The following is a 20,246-nucleotide window of genomic DNA, read 5'->3' as shown; positions in this document are numbered from 1 at the left end:
GGGGAGTCGCAGCAAATTACGCACCACAAAAGTCGGGAAGTAATTTTCTATCAACTTGTAAGAGGATAGAAAAAATTTCACAAAGTACAGGGCTTTTTGTAAATTGGCCCTGTCGGGTTTTTACAAAGTCTGGAAATTCCTTTGTCAGAGACGCGATCACTTCACTGGGACTATGTTTCCTTTTGCTCTGTTGATTTCCTCCACCGAGTAAAAATCTACACAAAGCTTAATTAGGAGATCCTTAGGAGTCTCAGAGTCTATCCGGGTGATAAAAAAGCTAAGCAGCTCATCAATAACGACTTTTGTCGACCTCCTTACTATCAAAGGCAAAAAATGAAGAGTTATTCCCAAGGGGGGCTAAAGAAACCCCCCGCGAAAAAATATAGTCCAAATTCTTCAGGGCCACGGTATATCACAGCACAAACGAGATGTTAGCTCAAACAGCTAACACGATGAAAAAAAAAGCTAAGCGGCTCATCAATAACGACTTTTGTCGACATCCTTACTATCAAAGGCAAAAAAAATGAAGAGTTATTCCCAAGGGGGGCTAAAGAAACCCCCCGCAAAAAAATATAGTCCAAATTCTTCAGGGCCACGGTATATCACAGCACAAACGAGATGTTAGCTCAAACAGCTAACACGATCCCGCCCACTTTATTTCATAACAGCATAGAATAGACCCTAATGGACAATTTGATCTAAAAAAAGAAGAATATTTTTATATTTTGCAATAATACCACTAGCATAAAAAGGAAACTTTTAGAAAAAAATACATATTTATTACTAAGCATATTTTTTTTTAAATATTTTTGAAGTATTTCAAGATTCAAGCTATTTTTATTAATTCTTCATGTAGGTGATCAAACCAATCAAAAGTTTAATTTAAATTAATTTGTAAATGCAAATGATAAACTTTATTTTCAAAACTGAAACAGTTTTAGGATTTGTTTTTCTTTATTTAACTAAGTCAAAATCGTCAAAATTATGAATGGCTGTAAAGGCAAACCCAAAAACAGAAAGTAACAAAAAAGAGTTAGTGGCTCATTATATCCAAGATAGAGAAATACCCTTTTTAAGAATCTATGACACTGGTTTTCAATGCCTGGTTGATCTTATGTGGAATGACTCAAACAAAACAATTTCATAGAACTTTAAAAGTAAAACTGAAAGAGCTTTGGGAGATAGGTATGAAACCAGTATTTTTACTTGTTCCTTGGCACAGCCTTACCCGAGCGCTTATTGAAAAGCTCATAGTTTGCTATAACCCACCTCTCCCCCGTCCATAAAAAACACTTAAGCTGTATGAGGGGTGAGTTAAACGGAGTTCAGTTGAACGAGGGTTCAGTTATATGGGGTTGAGTTACAGGGGGGATCAGTTGAATGAGAGTACAGTCAAAGGGGGTTGATTTGCATGTGAGTTGAGATAAACAGGGGTTCGGTTGCACGAGGGTTCAGTTGTACGGGGGCCCAGTTAAATGGGGTTGAGTTGCATGGGGGCTCAGTCAATCGGGGGCACAGTTACATTGGTTCAGTTGCACGGGGTTCAGTTATACGCACACCGTATTAAAGCTGTGGCTGGAGTGCATCGGGATTGAACCCCTCCTCCTTCAAAATGTGAAGAAATCCACGTATGAGTCTAGACTTTTGGCTATTAAATGGCTAAAGAAAAATGTGTCTTATAAAGTCCCCTTCCCCCCACCCCTCCCTAGGAAATCCTGGTTTTCGCCCTGACTGTACTGTTGCTGCTTAATATTTGTTGGGGTAACAAGCCACCTAAAAACTAACTAAAGTCTGTCATTTCTTACCGAAAGGGTGGCGATTCCTTTTTCCAAATTCTACTGGAGAGTAAAACACAGGCAATGTTTTCCCAACAATCAGGGCTATGAAACATTTTGCGATTTAAAAATTATTTATTACAATATTGAAAACTAAGGCTTCTTTGATGCGATGCAACGGAAATTGATTTACTAGCTTCTATTAATTGTAAATATACTATCTCTTTCTGCTCTTAAGAACCAACACAGTTTATGGAATAGTATGAAATGGCTGTATGCTCTGATCACGCACGCAAGCAGTGCAGCTTAGGGCTCTTGCTCCCACCCCCTCTGTTGTAAAATTTTGGATTCCATATGGTATTTTTATGATGTATTATATGTGACTGACAATTTTCTCAATTTGTTTGAAATTGTCCCCAACCCCCTCATTTTCCTGGGAAAAAACTATGTGTACATCCCTGGTTTGTGGTGTCCTTATATTTTCTTTTCTTTGGAAATATCTTTCGAGTTGGAATATGGGATTCTCTAGTACTGACAAAGAACGTGAGATTCTCCAGTATTGACAAAAATTTTCGAATTTCTAATTAATATTGCCCCAGTTCCATTGCTTGTTTTTGTTATCTCGCTAAAAAATTGCCTATATTCGGTATCCTCTTACATAAAACTTGCATAGAAAGAAAAATCATCCAAAATATTATTTGAAATACGGGTGGTAAGAATCAAATTAATCAATTGTTTTAGATGTTAAATATAGCAAATACGCGATCAAACAATATAGCCTAGTTGTCTTTCATAAAAAAAATAAATAGCCACAACTTCTGGATACTGGATACTCTGTCATTGAAAAACAAAAGTTAGAGTACATTTAATGATTTTTGAATTTGTTACGTTATATGAAGTAATTTGTTATGTTAATGAAGTAAAATGTTATGAATTTGTCTCTTTCTTTAAGATGACATGGTGTATAGCCAAAGTGTCAACCACTCTACACTTGGGAAGCAAAATCAGCTTCGTGATGAACTTGGTTATATTCCACCTCCTAACAGAAAACTTCCACCTGTACCAGGGAACAACTATAATACAGTTGACAGGATCAAGAGAGGTCAGTTCTTTCTAACCTGCAGTTATTTGCATGATTTGCTATCCATGTTTTCTGCTATCTTCCTAAATATCTATGATTTTTTAGGCTGCACAGAAAATATGTTTTAAATTACTTCATTAAAATTCTGCATTATTTTATTCTAGAACCATTTTCATATTTCTTAGTAGTAAACCATATGCCAAACTAATCTAAACCTGCTTATATTGTTTTAAAATTTAAACTGTCTTATTTTGTGAACTTGTTTACACAATAATCTTGGCAATTTTATTTACAGTCATAATTGCCAAAAAGAGAGATTCGGAAACTTATTTTCTGAATTATTGGTAGTTGGTAGTAAGCATAGTTCCCAAGTCATACCCCTATTTTGTTCTTCTGAAAACTATTATCAATCCTCTTAGAATAAATAGTGGTGACCAATAGCTGTGAAAAGTTCATTGTGGGATTTTACTAATATCGACATTTAACTAGCTCAAGTTTGAGTCAATAAGATTTTAAATAGAATTCTCTGATTGGATGATCCTCGGCAGATAATTCTATGGAGAATTCTAATTAGCTCTAGTTAACGCTAGCTAAATCTCACTATTAGTAAAATCTATTGTGAATGGGCTTATACTTTCATCTTAATAGCTGATAAAATTTGTATAAAAAGTGCTAGCAACAATACTTAATCTCTGTTACCCAAGAATAATCTTGACTATCAAACACGATGGTGCGTTTCTTTTTTTAAATAAACTACAAGTACAAACTACAAACTACACTACAAGTAATGAGCAACATTAAAACTTAAAACAAACAGAAATCATTCCGTATACGATACGATTCCGTATAAATTCCTAAAGTTCTTTAAAAAGGCTTCTAATTCAAGTTCAATTGCCCTTGTGTTTGAACAGTCTTTCTTAAAGAATTGTGACAAAACGTCAAACTTTATCATGAAGAGCGAGAGTGGAGGAAGGGGTAGTCTCCCTCGTGTACGGAATAATTTCTCTCCGTTTTAAGTTTTAATGATTGGTTCTTACTTTCAGTTGAAAAGCTTGTTTTTCATTCAATTTCCGATCGTTTATCGAATCGTGAAAGGAAATCCTTCCTTCCGTGAAAGGTTACTACTTAGCTGAGTCGCTCCTTAGCTGAGCCTACTATTTACTACTTAGCTTGCTAATTAGCTGAACGAAATGTTTGATTTGTCTGGAGAATGTTCACTTTTCTTGCTGATTGAAGGCATATTTCGTAGATTTTCTTTAAAAAAATTATGTTTCTTTATTGTCGTTATATTATAAAATTACACTGGAAGTCCGGACAAAATAATTAATTATGACATTTTCATTTATTTAGTATTTTGACACTTCGTATAAAGAATTTTGATACTTGGGTAGATCATTTACAGGGGTGGTAGCAAAATTTGTTTTGACTGAGCCTTGTAGATTTGTTTTTTTATTTATGTTTTCCCCAACTATTTTGTTTCATTTCTTGTTTTGCTTAATATCCGTCTAAAAACCTATCTTTTACTAGGTCTGTTTCTGCCACCTTAGCTGTTGCTAACAATTGTTGGCCCACGAAAATACAAACGTTAACTAACCAACAAGCGTTTGCAACAAAATTTCGCTGGTGTATAGGGGCAAGCCCCGAAGATCAGTAGCAATAGTAGATCAATTTCCCAGGTTTACAAAGTATATAAACGTTAAGAAAAGAATGGGCATCAGATACTGTACATAATTTTTTTTTAGGATAAAATCTAACGAAATAACGTCACACGAGTCAATCAAAAACGGTTGATCCCTTTATAGCATATTTTGTAAATTTTTTTTCTAACATAAACATAAATATCAAGTTTTAAGGACATGAAAACTAAGCAAATAATACGTGGGGCTAGATTTTTCCTAGAAAGTTCATGTAAAAATGAAAAAAGAAAACATAAAATATTTAATTGTACGCTGAACAAATATCATCTTTTGAGGACTAAATATCAGATTATTGAAGGAAAAGAATTACTCAACCGATGTTTAGTACATTGCGTAGTTAAAACCCAGTTTCTGTATTTTGCTGTAATATTGTATAAATCCTGTACTTTCGTAAATGTGGTGCGTAGCATTTCTTCTCTTCAATTATAAGGTTACAATTAACTTCATTAGCAATACTTTACTTGGTAAATTGGTCTATTTTTGTTGAACCTCGAAACACACCTTACTCGATCTCTGGACATGCTATTTATTTTGCTGTATGCTGTTAGCCTTTTATTCATTTATTTCTGTTTGCCATGACCGGCTTATAGGTACTTTAAGATCCCATGCTACTTGGAATCCTCGACAAAAACATATGTATGAAGAGCTGGCTTTGGAAAAGGGAACCCTCAGAACTCTCCCGGATGGGTCACATTTATATGCACGTGCTGGTGGTATGTATTCCGTGTGCTTTGCTAGGCGAATATTTATATTTTGCATGCTTTATGTATGCATGCACATATAATGATAATAATAACTGTTTAATGAAATTTGATAACTCGCAAAGAACACAAGTTTCTTTAATGAATGGAAGCACTGTTTTATTTTAAGCACTTATACAGAAAGGAAATATGCAATGAAATCCATAACTAATAGTAATTTAGATTACAGATGCACAGTTGCGTTAGAGGGAGGACGTCAGCAGGTTTTAAAAGGGATATTAGAAAACGTAAAAAAAATGCACTCAAATGCACCTTGGGTCATAATCTGAAGACACAATTTTTAAGGAGGGCCAGTCACTCCCTCCTCCTTCCTGTAGAAAACTGATTTAATTTTCAGATTCAATGCATATGTACTAAGCATCTAATACCTGATGCTGGGGCTTCGTATGTTCTGAAGTTTTTGTATTTATGTTTTATAATTGTAGTTATTAACGGAAAGAGTATTTTTTTGCGCTTACTAATAAACTTATACTTGATGCTAAGCCCTGTAAAATTAATTGACGTAAATACGCTCCGAGACCACACTGGTTATGCACAAACGCGCGACAAAAAAAGACGAAAAAAAAATGAAAATATAAATTAAGAAAAGACAAAATCCAAAGAGGTGGTTTTTAGCTGGCCGACATTTAATGACAAAAATTTAACCAATTTTTGCTGATGGTCGGATCGCGATAATTAAATTTCGAGATTATGTTTACTTTTATTTTTCACATAATATTTTCGAAGGATATTTAGATCTGGTGGAGGTTTCACCTGCCTTTATTGCTGATTGCAACTTTCATTCGTATTATTAACATCTTTCAATTCTCAAAATTTGTTAAATCTCTTCAAGCATAGTCAGTACTTTTGAAGGGAATTTATTGTGCTTTTTGTTTTCATATGATGATTAATTTTGAAAACGAGGTAGTGTCTTTGCGTCTTCGTTTTCAAGCTGATTTCGTTGTACTATTCAGAACTAAAACTGTTTCCGATAATGTATTCTTGTCTGAAGATTTTCCTAACTAGTTTTCAGTTATCAAGCAAGACCAAACGATAAAGGCCAACATTAGTACGTAAGTCTATAATCATGGTGCTTGTTTTCCTTCCTTTTTTATGAAAATAAATCGTAAATATACCCCTGGTAAGAAATAATTTACTTATATGAGTTGAGGAACTAAAAAAAACTCAGATTAAAAGACACATAAAAGGGAAATACATAATTAAGGTCTTAGCTTATAAAAAAGGGAGTTAAAAAGAAGATTCTCATGCCATTACTTGAATCGTTCCTTAAAGTAAACAAATTAGCATATAATTACAAATTGAAAATCTTACTTTGTTTCTTCGCACATTTTTAATGAGTAACTTTGTATTAATAGTCATACATATTTAGCTATGGTTAGCAGTCCCTTATAGTAATTTATTCGAAATCAGTTTAAATTCTTTTTTTTTTCTTCTATTTAAGAGGTGAGCTGAAAAATTTCAAATATTCTATTATTCTTACCTCCTTATACTTACACGGCTTTACCGTCATTTATCTTAAAAATTCTCTTTTGAATTTATAATCTAGTGATAGGGGCTGTATTTCTGTTTTGTTGTTTCTTAATGTTTACAATTGAACAATTTTAAATTCGGCTATCCGAAATCGAAACAAATTATCCGCGAAAAATTGTTTAGATTTAAATCTACAATTTATTACTTACAAGTTATAAGCACAGCAGGGTTATTGTTCCTGCTGCATCGATGCTTGACCTCTGCGGAATCGCTAGGTGTCTTCGTGTTTTATTCGAAACACAATATTTACTCTCATTTTCATGTAGCCAAACTGTAAATACTCAATTCTTTTAACTTTTACTTAATTCAAATAGTTGTTGACTTAAACAGCCAAACTGTCAATTGATTCTGGTTCGAGCTATTTGATTCTCTTTAGAAATTCCAAACTTAAAATAATATGGCTTTGCATTTAGACTTCGCTGGAATGGAGGATGAAATAGCACCATACGCAACTTTCCACCTTCTTGGATTTAGGGAAGAAATGGACCCTGGTCTACCATCTGGACAGATGCAAGGAATGAATCCTCAGCAATTCCAGACAATGCCACATTCAAGTGGAATGAACGGGGGACAAATGGACTCAAATTTTATCCATCAAAGAAATGCATCTCAGTCTATGGTAAGCTTTTCTCTTTCTAGTTTCTTTTGTCCATAGATCAGCCTTACTTTCATTCTCCGTACAACTGTATGTTAATTAGTCTCAGTATATTTAGAAACATACATTCAGACAAATACGGGTAATTAGCATTAGAGTTACCACTCAGCTACATTGTGGTCTTTAAAAGATTATTTGATTTTTAAATTATTACATGAAATAAGCCTTTTGATTCCCTACGCCTCTACACGTCGGGGAAGGAGACACAGGGTGGAGTGGTCTGGTTCAATATGAATTTGAATAAAAGGGGAATTGAAGTATATAATTGAATGGAGAGTGAATAGTTTACCACTTATGTTAAGAAGGAAGTATTTAGGGAGGAGGAGAGGACAAGATTGTCCATACTTTTGCCCGATGTGTGGAAATATAGATTAGAATGTAGGTCGTATGATGTATGAATCTGTAGAATTGAGTGAGTTGAGGAATAAATTGTGTTGAAAATGTGGGTTCGATGAGACATAGCTGGTAAATGTGATTAGGGATGAATGTTTTGCGAGTACTAAAAATTTAGGATGATTTCTCAGGTTGGCAATGGAGCACGAAAGTAGATTTTGTGATTTGTGTTTCTCTTTGTTTGTGTTATATTTATATTCTCTCTCTCTCTCTCTCTCTCTCTCTCTCTCTCTCTCTCTCTCTCTCTCTCTCTCTCTCTCTCTCTCTCTCTCTCTCTCTCTCTCTCTCTCTCTCTCTCTCTCTCTCTCTCTCTCTCTCTCTCTCTCTCTCTCTCTCTCTCTCTCTCTCTCTCTCTTTCCTACTTTCTCTCTTTCTCTCTTACTTGTTTGGTAAAGAAACTGATTTACTTGTTGTATATTTTTTGTGTTCAGTCGTAAACTGAAACTACTGATTTTTTGTAGCCTCGTCAACAAGCTCACCTTGCAGTTGCTCCACAAAGACCAGCTGACTTTGGGCCCCAATATGACGACCCAGCTAACTGTGAGGATCCTGGTTACCAATATGCTCAAACGCAGAGTCAATATGGTGGACAATCTGTTACCTATGATCAACCATCGGACGCTTACGGAACTAGATCTAATCCAAGCATGCGTCGTAGCGTTGGTATGTGGGCTTTGTACAGGTCAAGAATCTAAAAGAGAGTAGCCTGAGCTGAGCAACTTAATGACCAAGTTGCTTAAGTCTGCGAAATAACGCAGTTAATTTAAAAGAGTATCCTAATTTAATGATTTTTGTCGATTTTATGAGTCCATTTAATGATTTTAATTTAATGAAAAAGTGTCCAGAATATTCACATGTTTGCATTTAACTTTCAGCAAGGGAACTTGGCTTAGCGCATTTCAGTCCTAATAGGGTGCAAATACAATCAGTAGTTTCAAAAAGGTGAAAAGTTTAAAGTTTTTTTCCATTTTGTAGATTAGTTTATAAAGAATATTTTTTGTCTGTGTGGAGAACCATTCACTCCAGGGATTGTATTTCGTTAGGGAGGGGATAATAAAAACATCTAATGTTTTAGAAAAAAATATTACGTGTTAAAAATCAAACGAAAGGAAACCATGTGAACTTGAAATGGCTATTATCAAAAGAAAAGAGAGTGATGTATTTTAAGGGTTTAGAAGATGGTTGAAATTTTTAACCGTTTAATTATATAGAAATAACAAGACTTGGCTCAGAGTTTTGGCTTCAGTTTGTGTTATATCGACAGTAAAACAAGTTTTTTGATATTTTTAAGTAACTAAAACGAATTTTGTTTCTTTGGAGGTGGAGTGGGGTTCAAATATTTGAACATCCCTTCCATTGAATATCAATTGTGTATCTACAATTACTATTTAGCATTTTCTACAGTCAACGCGAAACAATTAAGCTGGGATTCTTAGCAGAAGCTGTTATTTCTATCTTGATTGTTCTAAAGCACTTTTCTCTTTTACGCTGATATACATTCTTGCAAACTGTAGTTTTTCTTTCACGTGTTTGCAAATAACCAGAGAGTAACATGTATTTATTTTATGGTAAAAAGGAATATGTCTTTCTATATTTTCTTACTAGCCGTGGTTTCTTGGATTTTAGTTTCTTACTAACTAAAGATGCAGAATCTGTGGTCCAAATGCTTACCTCATACGTATAATACCGCTCTAAAAGGAGTATTCTAACTACATCCTTTTATTCTTTTTTTATGGCTCTTGGAATTAGCCAAGTGACATATAGCGATCGCAAATTCTGTCGGTCGGTCTGTCCCGGTTTGCTAGTTTAGGCACTTCCAGATAAGCTAGGACGATGAAATTTGGCAGGCGTATCAGGGACCGGACCAGATTAAATTAAAAATAGTTGTTTCTCCAGTTCGACCATCTGGGGGGAAAGGGGGGCCGGTTAATTCGGAAGAATAGAAAAAATGACGTATTTTTAACTTACGAACGGGTGATTGGATCTTAATGAAATTCGATGTCTGGAAGGATACCGTGTCTCAGAGCTCTTATTTTAAATCCCGATCGGAGCCGGTGAAATTGGGGGTATTTGGGGGGTGGGACCTAAAATCTTGGAAAACTCTTAGAGTGGAGGGATCGGGATGAAACTTGTTGGGAAAAATAAGCAAAAGTCTAAGATAAGTGATTGACATAACTGGAACGGATCTGCTCTCTTAGGGGGAGTTGGGGGGAGGGTTAATTCTGAAAAATCAGAAAAAATACGGTACTTTTAACTTACGAAGGAGTGATCGTAATTTCATCAAAGATTAAAGAAATTTGATGTTCGGAAGGATATCGTGTCTCAGAACTCTTATTTTAAATCCCGACCGGATCCAGTGACATTGGGGGGAGTTGGGGGGGGGGAAGGAACATAAGATCTTGGAAAACTCTTAGAGCGGAGGGATTGGGATGAAACTTGGTATGAAAAATAAGCACAAGTCCTAGATACGTGATTGACATAACCGGAAGCGATCCGCTCTCTTTGGGGGAGTTGGAGGGGAGGGCTAATTCTGAAAAATTCGAAAAAATGAGATATTTTTAACTTACGAAGCAGTGATTGGATCTTAATGAAATTTCATATTTAGAAGGACCTCGTAACTCAGCTATCTTATTTTAAATCCCGACAGGATCCAGTGTCGTGGTGGGAAGGGTAACCGGAAATGAAGGAAAACGCTTAAAGATCAGGATGAAACTTGGTGGGAAGAATAAGCACAAGTCCAAGATACGTGACTGACATAACCGGACCGGATCCGCTCTCTTTGATGGAGTTGGGGGGAGGGAGTATTTCGGAAAAATTAGAAAAAATGAGATATTTGTAACTTACGAATGGGTGATCAGATCTTAATAAAATTTGATATTTAGAAGGATCTTGTGCTTTAGAACTCATATTTTGAATCCCGACCAGATCTGGTAACATTGGGGGGAGTTTGAGGGGAAAACCGGAATGCTTGGAAAACATGAAAATCGAGGTATCTTACGAATGGGTGATCGGATCTAAATGAAATTTCATATGAAGTAGAATCTTATGTCTCAGATGCTCCGTTTTAAATTCGAATCGGATCCGTGGACATAGAGGGTTGGAGGTGGGGAACAGAAATCCATGAAAACGAAAATCTTGGAAAACGCTTAGAGTGGAGAGATCGGGATGAAACTTGATGGGAAGAATAATCAAAAGTTATTGATACATGATTAACATAATTGGGACGGATCCGTTCTGGGGTTGGGTCCGTTCTGGAGCTGGGGGTTGTTAATTTGGAAAAATTAGAAAAATTGAGGTATTTTTAACTTAAGAAACGGGTGACCGTATTTTAATAAAATTTGATATTTAGAAGGAACTTATGTCTCAGAGCTCTTATTTCAAGTCCCGACCAGATCTGTTGACATTGGGGGGAGTTGGAAGGGGAAACCGGAAATCTTGGAAAACGTATTGAGTGGAGAGATCGGGATGAAACTTGGTGGGCAGATTAAGCAAATGTCGTATATATGTGATTGACGTGGCCGGACTGGATCCGCTCTCTTTGATGGAGTTAGAGGGTGGGGTTCAGTGCTTTGGCGAGTTTGGTGCTTCTGCAGGTGCTAGGTCGATGAAAATTAACTTCGAAGACCACACTGCCTTTCCATGACGAAAGTAAAGCAGTTCAAGATAGGGATGAAACCTTTTTATTGACAGTGAACAGATATAAAATTTCTTAACTGGATATTTCGAACACATATACAGTGTTCATCATCAGCAGTAAAACTCTTTTACTGCTGATGATGAACACTGTATATGTGTTCGAAATATCTAGTTAAGAAATTTTATATCTGTTCACTGTCAATAAAAAGGTTTCATCCCTATTTTGAACTGTTTTACTTACGATGAAAATTGTTCGACGTGTCAGGGAGCTACACAAATTTACTTGATAAAGTCGTTTTCCTCGATTCGACCATCTGAGGCGCTGAAGGGAGAGAAAACTAGAAAAATTGAGGTATTTTTAACTTATGAGTGGGTGGTGGGATTTAAATGAATTTTGATATTTAGAAGGACCTCGTGACTCAGAGCTCTTATTTTAAATCCCGACTGGCATTAAGCCTCTGGTTTTCCTTTTAAATCAACCTACTGATTCTTAAAATTTTGCTAGAGCTCATACCATATGAGCTCTTGGCACTTCCGACCTAGTCACAAGTGCCATATGAGCTCTTAGCTCTTGTTTTTTCATTTTTTAAGGTGCAATTTCTGACAGTTAGTGGTCTATTGCTCAGGCACGAGCCGTCTTGATCTTAAATGCCATGCGTCTTAATGATGCAGCCATACGATGCCGGCTGCTTGCAATGACTCATTGCAAGCAGTGACAATGACTCATTACACAATGACTCATTATACATGTATTAGATGAACAGTGGGTTTTCACCGCACTCATTGAGAGAATATGTAAAAGATTGAATAAATTCTTCAGGCAGAAGCTGAATCTCAAGGTGACACTAGATCCATGAATCCGAATATATTACCTACCATCAAACTGCTCAGTCTGAAGTAGTCTTAAACTCGTGAAAGAAATAACTAAATGTTAAAACGAAATTCATAAAGTCAAGTAAAGCTCCTTGGCCAAATCCAGCAAGTGTTCTCCACCCATGTTCCAAACGATCAAGTCTACACTACAAGTGCATGGTGTCTACCTCCAGGACGACTTGCAAAAGAGATTAAACGAGGACCTATTTTTAAAGGCCTAAGCTGCCCAGAGAAATAAAACTTTGTCTAGTCCATTGCTCTTTGGGTAGTATTACTATAGTTGAAAGAATATTAGGGTAGATGCCGTTACTTTTCTAACCCAATAGCCTTCACTATAGTTGTTAGAAAACGTCAAGAGTTCTTTTAAGACTCATTTGTATATAGAAATTTAAACGTGAAATTACGTCTTAGGAAAGTTAACATATTTTAGACATAGTAGACTTAGTATCGGCATAGACATAGGCAAGACTTAGCATATCAGTATCGGCAGTTTCAATTTGCTTAGTTTCTCAAAAGTCCTAGTATCTCTTTTCCGAGACGGAAATTAATCTTTTTACAGACAATACGTCTTAGACATAGGCAGATTACACCGGATACAGAATTAGCTCTGAGGTCCTATTCCATATAAGTACTATCCTGTACGGGAACGCGTATAGTAACATGAGTAAAACCTCCTGCAGTGTATGTCACCATGTGTTGTATTGATCTATTAAAATTCTTGTATTTTACAGGGCACTATTGCTGGTCGACTTTTAATAAACTTCGAAAAAAAATTACTTTGCTAATAGTACTTTTGTAAAAAAAAAAAAAAAACAAAGGAATTAGATTTACATGAAAAAGAACTGCAAATATTTCTAGAATAAAAGCCCATGTAATTCAATTCCAAAATGTTTGTTAATTTGGTAATCTTATAGAATTGAGTAGATATTTGTAAAATAGTCAAAGTGATGTCATTTCATTCAGTAATTAAGGCTATTTGAAGGTTTGTGTTAACCTATAACTCTGTATTTCCATGTTACTAAAATAGGGCCTAAAGTATTTTCTTGTCAAAGGTGGTCCAGCAGCAGGAACTGGTCGCATGATTCTTCCACCATATCCAGAACCTCCAGCTCCTCCCACCCGTGGAATTAGTCAGCAACAACCAACTAATAACTATGTGAATTCGTCTATGTATTCCTCAAATCAGTTTCCACCTCCTCCTCCTTCTACTGCCGATCTTTCAACTTCATCGAATAACGACTCTGGTATCACAGAAGGATCTGAGCCAGATAATGATCGTGATCAATTAATCAATAGAGGTATGAGCTCTTAGTCTATTGCCATTTAGCCTAGGATGTATTTCTTAATAAGAAAATGTATTTCTAGCCATAAGTGATAATCGCTGTATCACTACCTAATTGACCATTAAGGGAGAGAAAATGATACGTGGCTGGTCTTTTAGTCTTCCAAGAGCTTCAAAAGAATGAAAGTATTATCTTTAAGTGAGACTGTTTCATCCCATAGTATTGTCCTTTGGTTTAACTGTAAAAGCGTCTCCAGGAATGGCAGTAAAAAAAAAAAACATGCATGACAATAAATTTGGCGTGATCTAGTTAGTAATTCTTTTTACTACTATTCACTTGTGCTTAGATCAAATAGATTTATTGTCAATAAATGTGTAAAGCATCACTCAGCTTTGTCTTCTTTTATTTCCTTTTTTTAAATGGTCCCCTTTTCTTGGTTCTTATCTCTTAGTTTTTTTTTTCTTAGCTCCCTTTTTCTTTTATTTCCTTTTTTTAATTGCTCCCCTTTTCTTAGTTCTTATCTCTTAGTTCTTTTTCTTAGCTCCCTTTTTCTTTTATTTCCTTTTTTAAAATGCTCCCTTTTTCTTAGTTCTTATCTCTTAGTTCTTTTTCTTAGCTCCCTTTTTCTTTTATTTCCTTTTTTTAAATGCTCCCTTTTTCTTAGTACTTATCTCTTAGTTCTTTTTCTTAGCTCCCTTTTTCTTTTATTTCCTTTTTTTAAATGCTCCCTTTCTCTTAGTTCTTTTTCTTAGCTCCCTTTTTCTTTTATTTCCTTTTTTTAAATGCTCCCTTATTCTTAGTTAGTAATGGGAAGGCCTTAACAGCTTTTCTCCTTTAAGGTCCAAAAAGACGCTTTGCAAAAATTTGGAATCGTTTTTGAGAAAAAAATATATTTAATGCTGCAAATTCATTTCTCTTCTTTCTTTTACAATATATCTTTCTATGTCCTGATTTTGTTTATTATGTTTTTTACTCAATGTGGAACTTTTAATTCATTATTATTTTTGTTTTATTCTAATGTACAAATAATTTTTTTTTATACTACAGCAAATGTCGCTGTTTGTGAGTTTTGATGCTATTTTACTCTTACGCTCTTGTTAAAATCTAAATAGATTTTAGTAGGAAGGGGAAAAATTTGCTTCCATGAGGAAGACCCTATTCAATCTCACGCTGTGGATCAGGTATTCTCTGTGAAAAGTGCAAATGACTGAAATGAAATAAAAACCCAGCACATTCGCCTGGTTGCTTTCCGATCATGGTTGCAGCGGTAGCTGCAACCTAGTAAAGAACTAGAATCTCTAAATTAGTCTTAATTGTCAAATCTTATTTTGAAAAGAAATTTGTGGGAATTTAGAAAAATAAGAAAAAGAGATAGCGTTGTAGGGTAGCGTCAGTAATTGAGTCTTTTTTTGTATGGATGTCATGAATTTGCTATTCGTCAGCCATTAAGATCAGAGCATAGAATTGTCCTATGCGAAAAATATCGATGTATCGACGAATAGATTTTGTTGCATGTAGAAATTGTATTAAAGGATAGGGAAACTTATCCTGTGGGGTTTACGCATTTGGCTGACTTTCATTTTAGTTTTATTATTTATCAATGACTGTGGTGTAATTTCAAAAAAAAATGCTTTAACGAAAGTGTTAAGAAAGTTAGGCTTTTCCTTAAGGGTCATTTTCAATGGATAAGGTAAAAAACGTTTTGCGGACAAACTTTGTGTGACATTTTAAAGAAAGTAGTTGATCCATGTGAATGATTGAAAAAAAAAACAACTCAAATTTCAAAACTCAAAAATCTCCATACGATTTTATTCACCAAGTTTAAGTACATATCTTTAAAATATTAAATAATTTTTATTTGAAAAGCGATTGCTTGCCTTCTAGACTCAGAAAATAGCATCTACAAAAATATTTTCATGGATCAAAATAAAAAAAAAATAGTTGCTGGAAACATGCCTTATTTACAGGGCCGGATTTTAAGCTTTGACGCTTCTAGGCCCAAGCGTTTTTGCCGTTCTGTTTTTGCGACATTTTCGGAAATCCCTAAAAATTCTGGGATATTGGAAGTATTGAACACAGCGCAATTGATGAGCCAAAAGTAATGAAAGAGAGAGGTGATACCGAACTCTCAGGTGCCACTCTTGGGAGATAGCTGATAGTTTATAAATGGCCTCGGAATTCTTGTGTTGTTTTAAAGTCACTTTTCTGTGAATAGACAGCGTGACGGCGGAGTTCTCATGGCACTTTGACGATATCAGTCTAGTTTTTGTTAGGAAAAAAAATCGCTCAGTGATAATTTATTGCGCCTCCTGGCATTGTGTACCCCTAGGCCCGGGCCTAGTGGGCCTATTGGTAAAATTGGGCCTACATAATTAATTCAATTAACATAATTTTGCACGTGACAAGTTTTTTGGTCTCCTAAGGAAGAAGATGCCTCTCTTTGCAAAAAATATAAAATAATACTTTATCATTCTGAAGCTCTTGGGTGGATCGTATAATCAAAGAATTCAGTTCCTGGATTGGGAGGGGGTAAGTGGTTGTGGAACTAGCCAAAATTTCCAAAAATAGTGTTCTTTATGGAAGTTGTCAAAATTGTGTGATTTTGAGGGCTAATTTCTCAATGAGCTGCTCTCTATTGGCTGGTCATGCTTTTTCTTTGTTTCTTACGTTTACAAACTTCTAAGGTAAATATTATGTTGCATGTTGCATGAATAGGTATTTAGCGAAACTAGTTAGATGGTCGAAGAATGCTGTCAAAGGAGAGTACTCAATTTCCCCTTTTAAATATACTTGTACTACCAAGTTTGCTAAATTTAGTTCAAAAATTGTATACAAGCGATTACTTGCTCTGTTCGAGTTTGATTTTTTTTCTAGAAAAAAGCCTTTTGAACTAGGAAAGACGTCTTACTGATATATATATATATATATATATATATATATATATATATATATATATATATATATATATATATATATATATATATATATATATATATATATATACTGTGTTTTAGAGGTAATGTGGTACAAATTCGAGAGTTCCTGGCATTGTTGGCAATTTCTGAAAGCTTCTGGAAAAGTTGAGGGTTCCAGGCCAGAACTTGGCATTGCTGAGAGCTTTTACTTTTCTACTAAAATCTCGATAAAATTGTCTTTATTCCCTGTATTATTATTTCTGTTGAAAAATGAGCAGCTCTGTTGTCGAATACCAGAAATAAAGCGACAAATCACTGCTTTTGATTCCGTCGCAAAAACTAGAACGGAGTCATTAAGAATAGTGACCTCAATAAAATTTATTTACTTTTTGGTGGCGACAATTTATTATTTCATTCTTACCCTTCCCATGTCTCCTATGCATAGTGGCCTTCATGTGAAAATCTAGTTTGAAAACTGTAGTTTATCTGACCAAACAAAAAAAATCTCTGGGAGTGGAAAATGCACAACGAAAGCTAAAATAGTATTAAGATTTTTTTTTTCATTTCGTTGTTTTTATTACTGTTGTATTCAATTAATTGTATGCAATAAAGTAATAACCCCCTGCGGAAAGCAGAGCTTGTAAATGCGGATTAATATGAACATGATATTTGCCTTGTCAGAAATTCAGCTGCTCCGGTTAAAAAAAAACAACGTAAAAGAGAAACAATAAAGGCGTTTTTAAACGCTTTCTTAATGGATTATCTCTGACGGTGAAATTTTTGCTTAAAAAGTGCGCACGCTTGTAATAGTAGAAAATGATTTGAATTTGAATTGGACTAATGATCTTTGATTCTCAACTTGAGAAAATATATCGCACAACGGTTTTGTATTATCCTACTTATAAAGTTCAAATCCATACACCTTCTTTGTTATGCATACAAGTAAACTGATGTAGGTTTTCTTTCTCTTTTTGCTTACGGATTGAGTAGGTGGTCTTATGAAACCTGGATCTCGTGATGCTTTGACAACCGAAGAAATGAGGAAATTGATTGAAAAGTGAGTATAAAGAAGTAGAGATTAGACGGTGATTGGATTGAGCCACTTATCATAATAACAGCTTGTCCTTCTCTACCTCTTTAATTTCTGTACCTCCATTCTTGCCTGTATCTACAAAACAAGCGAAAATGCCAGAATACGGATATTATTTCAGTTCCACAGTATGGACTTTGCTTGCCCAGTTTTTCGTGTTTTTTTTTTCTTCCTTCTTCTTTATCAGCTCTAATTATTTCTCCTATTTTAATAATAACTGATATCTTGAGGATTTTATTAAAAAGAACAATAAAAATTAAAAGCATACTCAAGGAGGTACTTATACGAGTAAAACTCACCCCCTTCCAAAAAAAACAAAAAGTAGAACAAAAACTAAAACCCTAAAAAAATTCAACTAGCATTCATAAGTTCCAATAAAGATGATGAGTGAAAATACAAAGAGTAGAATTGCCAAGGGCAGGTTTTTTTGGGAAGATAAAAAAAAATGAGAATAAGAAGATAACTGTTTGAACTAGAATTGGGTTCTTGGAAATAGCAACGCTTTAAGGCCTCATAATCGGGAGATGGGTAAGGGTTACCATGGGAGTGTAAAATAAATAAATAAAAGAAACATAATCCCAGCTGTTAGAAAAACGGAACATTTTCAGGTTCTCTGTATTTAACTCAGCAAAATTTAAAAGCGTTTTCATCTTACGGGTGCCTCAAAATTGTAACGCCCTATAATATCATGGTTGAACAGGGGTTCTGAGAAGACATTCTCCTGTGTTGAACACAGCACTCAAAACAATAATCTGTTTAACCCGTGTCAAACTCCGTGTTGGATACGGATGGCCTGAAAACAAGTTTTCAGTAAGCAGAGTGGTAATCACTACTCCTTCCATAAATTATAAAATTAGGTCTACTATGGTTTGACTACAGTCATTTAACCCTAATCTATTTTTAAATATTAAAGATAACCGGTAGTAAGATTCTGTATCAGTAAATCTTGATTTTTAACAGCAAAATGAGGCAGAATAGTTTTAAATCAAAGCTATTACGTTTTAATTCTTTTAATAGTGTTTTCAAAGCATTAATATACGTATACAAGCATAGCATATGTTTTTTTGGTCATCGCTGGTATCGGTTATTGTCCGTTACTTTAGACGACAGGTGCGTTTTAATCTGCCAAATTTTGGACATTTTCAAGGAATAAATATAATTTACCTTATGTTTCTATTGAAATGGAGGGCTGTTGGCTAACAATATATTTCACGATATTGTTAAAAGAATAAAAGATGTTTTTTTTCTATTAGATTACCGAAAGTTCTGATAGGTGTTGCCCTTCTTAATTCTTCTTATGGTGAGAGAAAGGTTTTGTAAATTAAAGGAGCTAAGATATATTTGTCCGAAAAGGGATTTCAATCTAATTATATGCTAGGTATTGTGACCTAGTTACGAACTATTTGCCAATCGATGCTTTCCGCAGAATAGTATCCAATTGTCGTATTACCTACAAAGGACTGTTTAAAATAATTAGTTCGAATACTAGATTTTACTATTACTGTGTCGGCTATTGAAACTTTCAAATGTTTCATTTCTTTTAGTACTAGCATTAATTTATTATCCAAAAGAAATAAAAGAGACAAAATCAATCGGTAGCACACCAAAAACGTCGCTTGCGAGGGTGTGCTACTAACAAAAAAAAAATAGAAGAGAAAAAATAATAAAAACAAAGGACAAAAAAAAAAACCAATGAGTTAATCTATAATAAGCAGAAGGGTGAAACCGTGTACCGAGAAAAAAAAACTTGCATAAATAATTCATACAATTTCTTCCCAAGTATACATTTTTGAAACTCGAAATTGTCCTTCAAGTCTACCTGTAAATGGATTAGAGAAGCTGCATAATATTGTAAGAAAACCCAAGACTTTATTAAATGGGAAAGAAATATTGAAAAATGTATTGATAGCTCTTTGAAAAGCATACATTTTCAAATTTTGGAGTGGTAAGAATTTTTATTTAAGTTTTGTGGAAAGGTTAGGGAGGCCTTGGCTCTCTTCTTTCCAAGCCAAAAATAAATCAAATATTTTCAGAGCAAAGGAAAACTTCTGCGAACATGATCAAACTGGATCTTTTTCAGTATTCTCCCCGTAGGTAATTGGACAAATATATTTACCATTAGTTAATATTTATTCTATTTGGATTGAGCGCATTATGATTAAAAAAACCTTTACGGGTTACCTCTTATTTGTATTCTGCCGAAATCTTGGTGTAATATTTGGAGTAGTTCTTGCTTGCATCACTTCTTAGGCTTTAGTTCCCCTGTTGACGAAAACAGAATTTACCGCTCACGTATGAAAGAATGAGGCTTGGGGTGTCCGAAGAACGCGAAAGTACCGACAGTTAGCTTCTTATCTTATTGTCAACTACGAAAATTAAAAACGGCTACTTGCAACGAAAATAATTAAATTTGTAAAATGGCTGATTCTGCACAAGTTGACATTTCCTTCCATGAATTTACTTTGCTCCAGGGAAGTGGTTCCCAACCAATTTTGTGCCGTGCCCCACCTAGTCATTTTTTAAATCCTGATGCTTCCCCTCAAAGTATTTAAATTTT

At 34.8% G+C, this 20,246-nt stretch overlaps 1 protein-coding gene across 50 annotated transcripts in view; it reads left to right on the top strand.

Annotated features, from left to right (window-relative positions):
- LOC136029210 (cell adhesion molecule Dscam1-like) overlaps positions 1–20,246 on the top strand; it is a 204,323-nt gene that overhangs the window by 179,306 nt on the left and 4,771 nt on the right. For 48 of the 50 annotated variants that reach the window (XM_065707384.1, XM_065707382.1, XM_065707397.1 and 45 more), the window contains exons 28-33: positions 2,728–2,877; positions 5,144–5,266; positions 7,258–7,463; positions 8,354–8,555; positions 13,454–13,699; positions 17,590–17,656. In XM_065707384.1, the coding sequence (XP_065563456.1) occupies positions 2,728–2,877; positions 5,144–5,266; positions 7,258–7,463; positions 8,354–8,555; positions 13,454–13,699; positions 17,590–17,656 (994 nt within the window). The remainder of the gene's footprint in view (positions 1–2,727; positions 2,878–5,143; positions 5,267–7,257; positions 7,464–8,353; positions 8,556–13,453; positions 13,700–17,589; positions 17,657–20,246) is intronic. The other 2 variants (XM_065707411.1, XM_065707410.1) reach the window with 2 other exon arrangements.

The sequence above is a fragment of the Artemia franciscana genome, chromosome 7 (assembly GCF_032884065.1).
Source record: "Artemia franciscana chromosome 7, ASM3288406v1, whole genome shotgun sequence".
Lineage (NCBI taxonomy): Eukaryota > Metazoa > Arthropoda > Branchiopoda > Anostraca > Artemiidae > Artemia > Artemia franciscana.
The sequence above is the reverse complement of the archived record's forward strand: the minus strand, read 5'-3'. Positions and strand labels throughout refer to the sequence as shown.